At 37.1% G+C, this 13,349-nt stretch overlaps 1 protein-coding gene across 1 annotated transcript in view; it reads right to left on the bottom strand.

The window, feature by feature from the left end:
* Window positions 1–13,349, bottom strand: part of LOC139714236 (NXPE family member 3-like) — a 41,626-nt gene that overhangs the window by 5,872 nt on the left and 22,405 nt on the right. The window contains exons 4-5 of the mRNA XM_071625952.1: window positions 7,323–7,489; window positions 2,151–2,212 (exon numbers count right to left, since the gene is read on the bottom strand). Of these exons, the coding sequence (XP_071482053.1) occupies window positions 2,151–2,212; window positions 7,323–7,489 (229 nt within the window). The remainder of the gene's footprint in view (window positions 1–2,150; window positions 2,213–7,322; window positions 7,490–13,349) is intronic.

Raw genomic sequence — 13,349 nt, 5'->3', positions numbered from 1 at the left:
GATATAGATATATAACTGTAGCCCTACAATACACTTTCCTCATTCATACATGTACAGAATAGCATGTCATACCAATCAGTTACAGACATGTGTGGAACTATACCAATGACCTAAACCAATCAGTTATAGACATTTGTGGAACTTTGGTTAATGCTGTCCACACCTGTCCAATACAGTTTTTCAGCCTGTAACAATGTCCTGTCATTTCGTCCTTCGCGACAATATTGTCCGCTCTTTGATGGTGTTGAGTCCATGGAACTCCTTAGCAGTAATTCAGTCTTCACCACTACACATTCTCAAAGTTCCATAAGATAGCTGTCACCAAAACGTAGCCACATCACCGCTAGCAGGATGCTATCAGTCTACGTCATATACCAGCATCAGTCACAGTGCCGAACAACGGTAGCCCCACTGGTTCAATGTTCCTCTGCTGCTATTCAATTCCGTCGCTAAATCACTGCAGCACCACAGTCAGCAGTCACCCAAAATGCTGAAAGTTACATCAGTTCCAATTCAATCCCCTTCTCGCTATGAAGACATGTCCATACGTAAAATCAACTCCCTTCCCGGTACAATAACAGTTTGCACCTGCTGTACACGAATGCTACATCTGTCTGGTCTGCTCCCTCACTACGAAGTCAGGTCCACGAAGACATCCAACATCCATCCTGCTACAGCAACAGACTCATGGCGCCAACCACGAGACGTAAGGTGCGTCCAACTCTCTCAGTTCCTACTGTAGCACACCGCCATCGATATCCTGCATGGATGGGTATGCAAAGATCCGTCTCGAATCCCATCCTCGTCGCCAAAAATAGCTGTAGTGGGGGAGGTGGTGTCCTCTCGGGGGATTATTGGGGAGTGTGGGTGTGTATGTGTTGAACTGGATGATTAACTAGATGTGTGAGGGGTGCTAGGTGTGTGGGTACGCCCTACTGGTTCTCTGTTGCGGGGTTCTTATGGCGATTGGACAGTGGGTAAGGGGCGAACACGAGGCACCATGAAAGATGACCGAGTGGGAGACGGATCTGCCTGTATAAAATAATGGGAAAGGTGCCCCAACAAAATTGACAGAGGCCCTCTATAGTTCAATGACACCATATTGCGATCCATCACAGAAAGTTTGAGGAAAATTGGACAATCCGTTCAAAAGTTATGAATATTTTAAGTATCTGCACAGTCACCGCTGGAAGAGAAGACTACTACAATGTATGATGTCACATGCGTACAACTATGTAAGGAAAATAAAAAGAGAATTTCACAAAACTTTACTTTTTGAATAAAGTGCACATTTCTTCGACTTGCTACTGACGTATATTATGGGTAATATTATTCCCCCTGCCTTCTGAAAGAGAGAAGTCGAGTGTTCTTTTGTTATGCGAGAAAAATGGAAATATGCTGAATTTTCTTTATTCTTTCTTTATATCGGTGTAATCATGTGACATCACAAGCTATAGTAGTCTTTTCATCCAGCCATGACTGAGCAGAAACTTCAAAAATTCATAACTTTTTAACGGATTGTCCGATTTTGCTCGAACTCTCACTGATGTGTTCTACTAATATTGCTGCATTCACTCAACCCACATGTCTATGAAGGTGAACTTGTACTTTAAAGTCAATTTGAATTTAAGTACAGATCTCCTGCTATCCTTTAATATCCTCCATGCGTTTAATATGTTTGATGCACCTCTTACAGATGTGTTTTGTGGCAATTGAAAAGGAAGAAAATCATGAATATGAATAGGTGTCAGTGTAATCCATGCACTTGTCTTCATCTTATTGCGTCACACCATTCAAAGAGAAAGCTGCTGTGTGAAGGTTTCCACGATCACACATGCAGAACGACCAATTGCATGCAAAATTAGGGAGGCTATTAAGTCATTAATTTCAGTTTGTTATAAACCAGAATGCACCTTATTTTGCTTTATATACATTATCAAACTTGCTCGTGTCACTCTGACCCTCAAATTAACAAAGACTCTCTCTCTTGTCTTCAGTTCCACCCACATATTGCCCAAACGATACAGGTTTGAAATTCATGCTCTAAGGTCATTACCATTTCAGAATATCTTCTACTTTACAATCCAGAACAGATATAACAATGACAAACCAAGATTATACCTGTGTTACACTTATCATAATCTACTTACCGCTGTACTTGTTCGTCACAGTCACATACTGGGGTCCATGCACAGGAATTGCTGCCTTAACACTATAAAAGTAAATAGTGGGATAGAACACACGCAATATACCTCGTTACTTTGGAACACCAGTTCTGGACATGTAGGATGTTACTGGTCGGAAGGGGTAGGCCTACATAAACCCTTATTATATACGTTATCATAGTGATTTCTCAGCAAACAAATCCAGACGTCTGTTGTTTTCATGCCATTTATTGTTATGTGATGATCTCTTTAATGATAAGGATGATGTAACATATTACGCTTGGTTTGTGCTGTCAATCACTTCATAGAAAATTCATTGTACCTGTATTTTGCCTTTGTATTCACGTGTAAATAAAAAAAAAGAGTAGGCCTATATAGTCATATTTGTGGGCGTACAGTTGTATATATATATATATATATATATATATATATATATATATCATCATCATCATCATCATAGTCATCATCATTATCAAAAAAACAAAACAAAACTGCAACCAAGTTCATCCTGTATTCACCAACAGTTTATTTCGGCACGCAATGTTTTTGAGCGCTTCGCTTTTTCTAAAGTGTTAATACTGAGAGAACATTAACAACTCTCTCAGCATACTCAGTATCAACACGTGTGTGTGTGTGATACATTCACCCACTTTTTTTGAATAGTGCTAGCTCTTTATCCGCAATTTGAGTAGTAGTTTACGTATTGTGTATGGTACATGTACTATAGGTGTGTTTTCCAAATTTGATCCTTAATAGTCCGAAAATTAGGCATATTATATCAGATAACACTGTCACTAATATGAGTAACAGCCGAATGGTGCACAATTTAGTTTGAGGTGATTTGCACGTGACAGCATAAATCAGTCTCATTAAATCCATGATGGATTTTAAAGCTAGGTTCCAGATTTTGGTCAAATTTTAACCCTCTGCTCTACAAAACTTGAACTTCACACAGGAACCAAAGATGTGTATGTGAATGTGTATACTTACGATGACCCTGAACAATGGACATGAATAGCATCTGTTCAGAGCTCTGCTTCTGGCTTCTGGTATCTTGCTCAAAGGAACATGAATGCTTTATTGATAATTAATGCATTATTGCCCTGGGCACTGATAGTCTGAATTCATGGTAAAGGTTAAAATGCCTGCTAAGAAGTATCCATATGTTTTCATGTGGTTGCATACACTACTAGTCCATGGGCCAAGACCCGAAAATGGGTTACTGGTACCACCTGAGGTGACAAAACCTTTTTGGTGTCATTTTGTTTGTCGGGCATAGATATGCTTATCAAACTATGATAGCATTTCCTATAGCTTAGTCATAATAAATGAAGTTTTAACCAATTTGGTCTCATTTTTATATCCCTATACTGCTGAATCGAAACTAACCGCTATGCAAAGAAGAGCACTGTCTTCTGTATGTCCATGGTAGTAGCTCCATGGTAATACTATGTCCACAGGTGTTCTGTAGTAAACGCGGTGCGCTCAGTCTTTATTCAAGGCAGCGAAGGGAATATCCAAAGTGCTATGATGTCCACAGCTGTTCTGTTTTAAACGCGGTGGGCTTAGTCTTTATTCAAGACGGCGAAGGGAATATCCAAAGCTTATGAAACAGTGTATATCCCTTTATCTAAAAAAACCGCAAAACTCGTAGATTTTGCCGTATTTTTCAATTATTCATCATTTTCCGGTGAAAACGCTACGGTGAAAACGCTGATGCCACACCAATGCCGCTTTATTTCTATCCAACAATGAAAGATAATGCAAAAACAATGTACCGGTATACACTACAATACATTATGATAAATAATATTGTAATTGAACATAGTGATTTTTGTTTAAAACTGATGTATTTGTTGAGAGGGTCACTCTGCTCATTTACAATATAGTATTTATTATAATGTATTGTAGTGTACCGGTACATTGTTTTTGCATTATCTTTCATTGTTGGATGAAAATACAGCGACATTGGCGTGGCATTAGCGTTTTCACCGTAGCGTTTTCACCGGAAAATGGTTAATAATTGAAAAATACGGCAAAATCCACGAGGAATTGCCTTTTTTTTTTGTAAGATAAAGGGATATCGGAATACACTGTATCATAAGCTTTGGATATTCCCTCCGCCATCTTGAATAAAGACTAAGCGCACCGCGTTTAAAACAGAACACCTGTGGACATACAGAAGACAGTGCTCTTCCTTGTATAGCGGTTAGTTTCGATTCAGAAGTATAGCGATATAAAAACGAGACCAAATTGGTTAAAAATTCATTTATTATGACTAAGCTACTCATTTGGAAATGCTATCATAGCTTGATATGCCCGACAAACAAAATGACACCAAAAAGATTTTACCACCTCAGATGGTACCAACATCTGGCCTGGCCCATGGACTACATTTCAGGATGATAAAAACTAGCAGTGATAATGGAATTCCTAATGAATAAAGCATTAAACCCTGGCCATCGTCTAAGACCATTGTCTGGCTGTTAATGACACACTCCCATAAACATGCACCAACAACGCACGACCACCGAGCAAAGTTTTATACATGCAGAGGGTTAAAAGTAGGCAAAATTTGAACCCTAACTTAAAAATTGATTTTGAATTAAATGAAACCGATTTAAGCTTAATTCCAAATTACCTTCAATAAAATTGTACACTATTGAGCTATTGCTCATATCAATGTCAGTGTTATTTGAAATATAAGTTTTTAACTATTAAGGATCAAAAGTGGGATATGTTTTTTGTAACACCTATAGTACATTACAATAACACCATTCCAGTTATCCTACTAAAACGTAAGTCATCGTTTATACTTTGACACACTGTTATGAACATTGTCGTGTACATTTTATATATTCGGTAAAATGTTGATATAGAAAAACTACATAAATCTTGAAAAGTCCAAGTTTGCTACACATACAAGATAGAAGAAACTAACGTATCCGGGCAATTACCCCCAGAGGGCAATTACCCTCTGGCTAAATACTGGTTAGTGGTAAGGTTAGAGTAAAGATCAGTGGCGGATCTACAGGGGGGGTTTAGGGGGTTTAAACCCCCCTCTTGGGCTGCCAAGTAAAAAAAAAAAAGAACATACAAACAAACAACAACTAATGAGTCAATTATTTGAAGACCAAAATCAACAATAAAGGCACTTTTCTTACGTAAAAGCTGTCAATTTTAAAACTGAATATGCAAAATTGTCGCCCCTAACGGGGCGAAAATTATAATACACTATCAATATACATTATCATATCTTTATACACTAATATTTACTTTATGAGTAAATTTAGTGTATAGATGGTAGCCTCGCGTCCTCGAGTGTGCCCCGTGGAACATACCTTTAGTAAAGCCTACTTTTTTTCTTTTCTTCTATGCTTTCTTGTAATACAAGAATAATTTTTATTGCTCAAACAATGCGATTACGTTTTAGCTTTTAATGAATACATTTCAGACGAATGTCAAAGTGAGAGTGGCTCGCTCGCTCTGTCCATACTTATAATAGAATGAATAGTTTGCATAATTTATGATCATAGTCCTTCGCGGGGATTTTTTTTTACTGTGTTTAGTTCCCTAGGAATTTGATTTAAATGCTCTAGAAACGCGACTTTTATACTCTGTTTTTACAAAAAGTCCCTATGCGTGGGACATGGGAAGAGGTATATCCCCCTCCCACACCCTCCCCCGCTCTGTCGCTTCGCTCTCGCCGCGGATCTCACACCGTCTCATGAAATAATGTTATACCCCCGTATAATCATAGTCATTTGCAAATGATTCTATCCACTTTTTAATTTCCTAGAAATTTGCTTTTAGATGCTCTATAAACGCGACTTTTGTACTCCCCCTCCCCCCGCTCGGTCGCTTCGCTCCCTTGCCGAGGATCTCAAACCATCACGTCAATGTGCCCATCCCCGTCGAAATTTTGCCCTCCCCCCCCCCCCCAAACCAGACATGTTCCACTGCGCTTGGGGCGCGGGTGGGGCTGCACCAACCCCCCCCCCCCCCCTCCCAAAAAAAAAAAAAAATATATATATATATATATATACATTGTATATATGTTTGGCAAAAAAAGAGAGAGAGAGAGAAAATAGAGCATGCAAAGTAATTAATATGCTTAAAATTGCAAGCTGGCAATCCTAAAAATTGAAAATCTCCCTACTGTGGGAGGGGGGATACCCCCCTCCCACACCCTCCCCCCCCCCCCCCACTCGCTTTGCTCTCACTCACTTTGCAATACCCAGCTCAACCCTTAAACCCCCTCCTTGGAAAAAAGCTAGATCCGCCCCTGAAGATTAGGGTCTGGGTTAGGTCTAGGATTAGGAATTTGGGTTAGGGTTAGGATTAGGTTCAGAATAGGATTAGGATTAGGACCAGGGGAAGGGTTCGGGGTAATTGCCCAGGGGGTAATTGCCCTATAGACCCGAAACTAACGCCTAGTCTGCGCAGCGAAAATTAATATCTTGTAAAATATTGATCGTGATACACTACCCTTCCGCATTCTTATCAGTGACTAAGAACGTATTGGTCGCATTTTTCGCACTGAATAGCGTTATGGGCCAAAAGTCCAATCTCGCATCGAAAGTGTAAATGCACAGATTTGTTGCTTATGCTTGATTTTAACGAAAGATTCGTTAAAGGGATAGTACAGTATTGGTGGAGATGAGAATTGGGCTTTTAACTTTTTGCGAGATACCAAGAAAACATTTATAATATAGTACAGAGCATACCATTTTAAGAGGAATTCAAAGTTTATTTGATGAAAATCGGGTTTGGAATGACTGAAACATCAAAAAACAAAGTAAGACAAAGCGATCGTAATAAAGTGTGGGTCCCACACTTCATTAGAATTGCTCTTTTTTGGACATCTCAGCCATTTCAAGACCAATTTTCATCAAATAAACGTTGGATTCCTCATAGAATTACATGCTCTTTCATATTTAATAAAAAGTTTCTCATTATCTCACCAAAAAATGTGAGAAACCTGAAATTAGGTCTCAACAAAAACTATACAATCCCTTTAAACAGTTAAAGGCAAGCAAATAAAAGCATGACACAATAGACAAAACACACATAGGCCATACAAACCACTTTAATTATGACATTCGCATCATGGCATGAAACATGAATATCCTGAAAAGTGCAGATCTTTTTATTCACCCGGTAAACAACTTCTTGTCCATCTTGCGCAGCCTCGGCTGTAAAATCTTGCTGGCATATTTCTTATTTGCGCAAGTCCAGGCGAAGTCGGAACAATTGAGCGTTGGTGGCGCCGAGCAGAACCAGGGTCCTCTTGCCCTGTGGTTGCTAAAGTCGCACACTGGTCCCTGGTATGTCGGGAGAAAACGATTCATTCAATTTTATCTACTCATTCATTTATTTTCTTCATTTCCTCCTGCAGGTTGGCCTGAATTCCGATTTATTGGAACAGGTAGATATCAATCACATGGTTTCTAGGTTCAAGTCACCTAAATGCAGGGGCTCATTTCCCATTATATCTATATAATAGGGCCTATATATATATATATATATATATATATACTATATATATATATATATATATATATATATATATATATGAAGAGTTTGTTCGCAAAAACCGATAAGTCCATATTTGCCAAATGGAGATATTTGCGAATAAAGATCAAGAAAAATAAAGAGAATAATAAGAAAATTTTTGCTTCTTTTGACCATGACTTCAAAAATGTACCTTATTATGTAGTGACCAATATATCATTTAAAAGGTATTATTTTGTACTTTATGACAGAGACCGTACTTCAAAATCTTCAAAAATGGACTTATCGGTTTTTGCAAACAAACTCTTCATATACATATATATATATATATATATATATATATATATAAGTGACAAAATCAATGCATACAGTTGTACAGAGAAAACAACAATGATAGCAAAAAAAAACTAACAGTATAGCGATACATTGCAATAGTGGCTAAGATAACGAAAGTGAAATAGTTTTCAATATTATGCACTGTGTGAAAAAAAAAAAACCGGAGGGACCTACTAAAAAGACAGAGCTTGTAGAGTGTGGGTCCCTCTTTTATTAGAAGTCCGATGTAAAAATTGAATTGAAAACAGCAAAAAATCCGCACAAAAAGTTCGTCACAAAAAAGTTTGGCAGCCCACTAAGAGACAGACGAACAAACAGTTATACATAAAACAACTACAAACAGAGTAATGAACATGCAACAGGACTGGGACAGCAACAAGACTACTTGTATAAAGGAAAAACAAGAAAAAAAAACTGACTTGACGACACAAGAGGAAACAAGACTATAGCGTGATAAAGAGGTAACAAAATAGACAGGAATATGCAACACAGATGACGATCCTCGGAGGTTTGAGGAAGAATTAAAGAGAAGAAGAAAAAAGAATATAGAACAAACCCTGCAACTGCGAAGTATAGGTTAAAGAAAATCTTATAATCAAGGCTTGAGCAATAGTTACAATGATAAAGAGAACGGCAATGCCGATATTGCGGATGAGAAACAAAGTAAGCCTATAAACTAATCTGATTCTGCGAGTCGTCATTATAAAATTGCAAAAGAAAAGACTTTAATCTCCTTTTAAATGAGTATATAGATGGAGCAGATTTTAAATCATGATTCGGGGAATTCCAATAATTTGGTCCAGTGTAAATAAGTGTATTCTTTGCTAAAATCGTTCGAAGAAGTGGTAAATGAAACTCGTTAGAACGTCAGGTGGGGTAATTGTGGAATGATTGATTTTTTTGAAACATAAAATCAAAAATAGGTGGGAGTAAATTGTTATCATACATATACATAAATTGACCTAAGTTAAATAAGAATAATTCGTTGATTTTCAATAGCTTATAACAGTCAAACAATGCATTTGTATGTGAACGTGTAGAAGAATTAGAAATGATGCGGAGGGCTTTCTTTTGCAATAATAACACTCTATTCAGCAGTGTCTGATGAGTATTGCCCCAAGCTATAATTCCATAATTCAGGTAAGGGAGTATCAAAGAGGAGTATAACACTAGTAGGGTCTTTTCAGGAATAAAAAATTTCAGTCTATTCATAACACCTCATATTGCGAGAAATAATTTTGCAGATATGATCTATATGTATTTTCCAAGAAAGTTTATTATCTACAAAAAATACCAAGAAATTTAAAATAGACACACTTTCTAAATTACAATCATTCAGAACTATTTCTGAGTTCAAAGAATCAACAGTACTGCTGAAAAGCATATATATTGTTTTTTGAACATTCAAAGATAACTTGTTAGCTCTGACCCAGTTGGTCACTTTTTTCAATTCCGTATTTACTTGTTGAACTAGAACATCGATATCGTTATGGGCAAGAAAAACACTGGTATCATCAGCAAAGTGTATAAAAGAAAGTAGCTCTGAGACAGACGAAAAATCATTGATATGAATGATGAATAACAGCGGCCCTAAGAGACTTCCCTGTGGGACGCCACACTTAACATCTCTTATAACTGAATGATTATCTTTAATTGACACAAACAGTTTTCTGTTAGCTAAATAACTCTTGAACCACTCCAAGGCCTTCCCACGTATTCAATAGTGCGATAACTTATGGAGCAAAATGTTATGATTAATCGTATCGAAGGCCTTGGAAAAGTCCAAGAATATACTAATTAAATGAATATACTAATTAAATGAGAATGTTTTAGTCATACGTACACTGTATTTGTAAATGTTTATATTTTGTATGCTTGTTTGTGATTGTATATCTGCATGTTATATTATGCAAGATTGATGCATACACTCCCACCTGTGTAATTATTCCCTGCCGTCTCTGTCTCTTTCACTGTAGTTATTTTTTTGATCATCATTATTATGTTTTGTATCTTGTCCCCAGTCTTGACAAAGGGCAGGAAGCCCGAAAGCTGAGTAAACTCACTTGTGAGGATTAAGCAACGTCTACCGCCTCTTTACTCTCGTTTACATACACACTCCAAAAAGATGCGACGACCCAGGGGTTCATCATTAGCTGAAGACACACGACTCACACCTATATATATATATATATATATATATATATATATATATATATATATATATACATTCAGAATGTTGACTTAACGTAAGGAGTTCCGTAGTTTGCTCGAACATCAACATAAGCAATTAGTTCGGCAGCAGTCACGTAGAGCAAATATATTTAAAGAATGATACGAAAAAATTGGGAGTTTAGTACACCTCACATACTGTGGATGACAACTGGTGTTTTGATGGTTTGAGTCTGACACACCCTACATTCACGTCAGCTGCATTGGTTCAAACTCCGCTCCATCAGACACAATGAACATGAGTCAACAGTGATAGTCATACACACTGTCTGCATCAATATACATGATTGACTCGGAGTAAAGGTCATTCCTGTTGGGAAACCCGCATTAATTTACCTTTGTGACTCTAACATAAACAACAACAACCAACTGCAAAAATCATATATTAAACATAAATGTCGTTTCCAAAATCAAACTAAATAGTGCTGTGCAGGTTAGTGTTGATCAAACTCTTTTATTGTGTTTGACGAAATGGCACGTGTATTTTTTATGCCCAAATGCAGGTGTGCATTTTGAGACGTCGTTTACCCGACCACGGATCACTTCAACGTTTTGTATGCTATTTGAATTTGTGCCAAAGTTTAGCAACACTGCAACTCTTTAACAGTGCAGATCATTGATAGTTAATGTTTAATGGCAATACATGTGTTCTTTTGTTCTTCTATAGATTGAGAGAAAGATAGAAAATCACGATAACACCAATGTAAATTTTATACTTGCAGGAGCGAATATGCTCACTTTACAGTGTGATAAGGGTCTATCTTCCTAAAGATCCAGTTCTACAAGCAATAATAACCATGCTTTCATCAACGGGGGTAAGGGGATTTAACCCCCTCCCTTCCCGGCTCCTGTTCGTTTTGTTCTTTGTTTTTGTTTTGTTTGGGGGGTTTAGGGAGTTTAACCACCTCCCCTCGGGTATTTTTGTTTGTTTGTTTGTTTGTTTTTTGCTTGTCAGTTGATTTTGGGAGGGAAGTGGCGGCAAAAAAAAAAGAAGAATGATAAGACCTTTTTTTCCCCTTGTCATCCCTCCTCCCCTGGCAAAAAGCTAGAAGATCCCCCGTATTGGTGTCCTTTTTACAACATTTAACCTAACTTAGTGTTCTTTAATATTTTTGAAGGCTTTTTTTTTTAGGTTCGGAGATGTGTGTCCAGCCTCTGTTTATCTGTCCCATTATATACCTCCTCTCTATGCCCACCTCTATACCGCAATGTTCCATGTTTTAATATAGTACCTCAAATATACGGTTTTGAAATATCATTTATCACATTAAGAAATAAGAATTGATAATTGGGAATAATACCATGAGTCAGCGTTAGTTTGATTTCGATTTCATTTCTGCATTTCCCAAGGATATCATACAGGAATTGAAAAATTTAATGTAAACCAAAGCAAGATATTATTCACCGGGGTGAGGGTTGAGGTGTGGGTTTCTTCAATTTATCTCCCTCTACAATAAACAGTGTGATAAGGGTCTATCTTTCTAAATAATGATAATAATAATAATAATAATAATAATAATAATAATTATTATTATTATTATTATTATAATTATAATAATAATAATGATAATAGTAATAATAACAACAATAATAATAATAATGATAATAATAATAATGATAATAATAATGATAATAATAATAATAATAATAATAGTGTATACTTCGGGTGCTGTTCGCTATTCCGAAGGTTCGCTTTTCCGAAGGTTCGTTATTCCGAAGGGTCGTTAATTCGAAACACGCAAATTCCCTATACCTACAGGTTCGTTAATCCGAAAATTTGTGCCGTTATTCCGAAGGTTCGTTATTCCGAAGATTGGTTAATCCGAAAATGAAATTCGGAACAATGAACCTTCGGAATAACGAATCTTAGGAATAAAGAGTCTTCGGAATAACGAACCTTCGGAATAACGAGCTGTAACCTATACTTCTATAGCGCAACAGTCCATCAAAAATATGCTCATGATGCTCATGGCGCTAAAGATCCAGTTCTATTTCTACGAGCCATACTAACTATGCTTTCAAAACACCCCTGACACTTTCACTGATTTTTAGAGCTATTACAGTGGCGGATCCACGGGGGTAAGGGCCGGGGTTTAAATTTCCGCGATGTGAAAACTTCTGCACATGGCACACAATCAGAAACTAGCACGAAAATAAAAACGTGCTAATATTTCTGCTCACTACATGTAGCACTATCTAATGTTTTAATTTTGAGGAATTAAAATTATGTGAAGTTTATCTTACCTGACCGAGTTGAGTTGTGTGAAAATTTCCACTTTTACAGTGTCATAATGACTTCTTCTTTAATTCCATTAGTAGATTTTCAGTGGCTTTTGTAAGGTTCTGTTTTGATTTGGATATTCACTTTGCCGATGACAATGTTACACCGATTTACAAACCCTTTGTATTATGGGAACTGCATGTCTACGCGGTGCAGATGTTTTGAGTCATCACGTGATATAAAAAGACTAACGTCATGTATTTAAGAACGAGTATCTACCCTGATACAATACATAATATACTTTGAATTATGGTCATCCATTTGTGTGTATGTGTTCACGATTTTGGGTTCTCGAATGAATTTCAAATAGTAACAATGAAAATAATATCAATTTATAAAGCGTAGAAGATGTAATCCTTAGCTACAATGCACAGCTACATGAAATAATGTGCTTTTTTGTTTTGATTTAAAGACTGCGACTGTTAAGGAATTCATGGTTTTTAATGGTAAGCTATTCCACAGTTTAGGAGCTGCACCGAGAGGAAAAAGTCTCCTATTTCTTTTGTGTATATGTGTGTGTGTGTGTGTGTGTGTGTTTTACTTTTTGGGATTTGTTAGAAAAAGAGTGTCTTTCAAGCTGAGAGTAAACAAAGAAGGCCAACATCCAAAGCACATGTTGCTACTTTGCTCATCTTTTCATATCGCTATCTTGAATCAGTCGTCTATCAGGTAGATGAGAAATCTCGACCGTATCAATTAGAAGCAACATTTTCTCCTATCAGACGGTCAGAACTTGGCAAGGAACATTACCACTCACTCTCTACATCCAATGAGAGGCCATGGTTGACATATTTTATGTCGTATCCGGGCACTTTTGCCCCCTG

This window comes from Diadema antillarum, unplaced genomic scaffold (genome assembly GCF_040938485.1).
Source record: "Diadema antillarum isolate AM-2024a unplaced genomic scaffold, OU_Dant_1.0 seq00002200_RagTag, whole genome shotgun sequence".
Classification (NCBI taxonomy): Eukaryota; Metazoa; Echinodermata; class Echinoidea; order Diadematoida; family Diadematidae; genus Diadema; species Diadema antillarum.
Note: the sequence above shows the minus strand (reverse complement) of the source record. Positions and strands in the feature narration are given on the sequence as shown.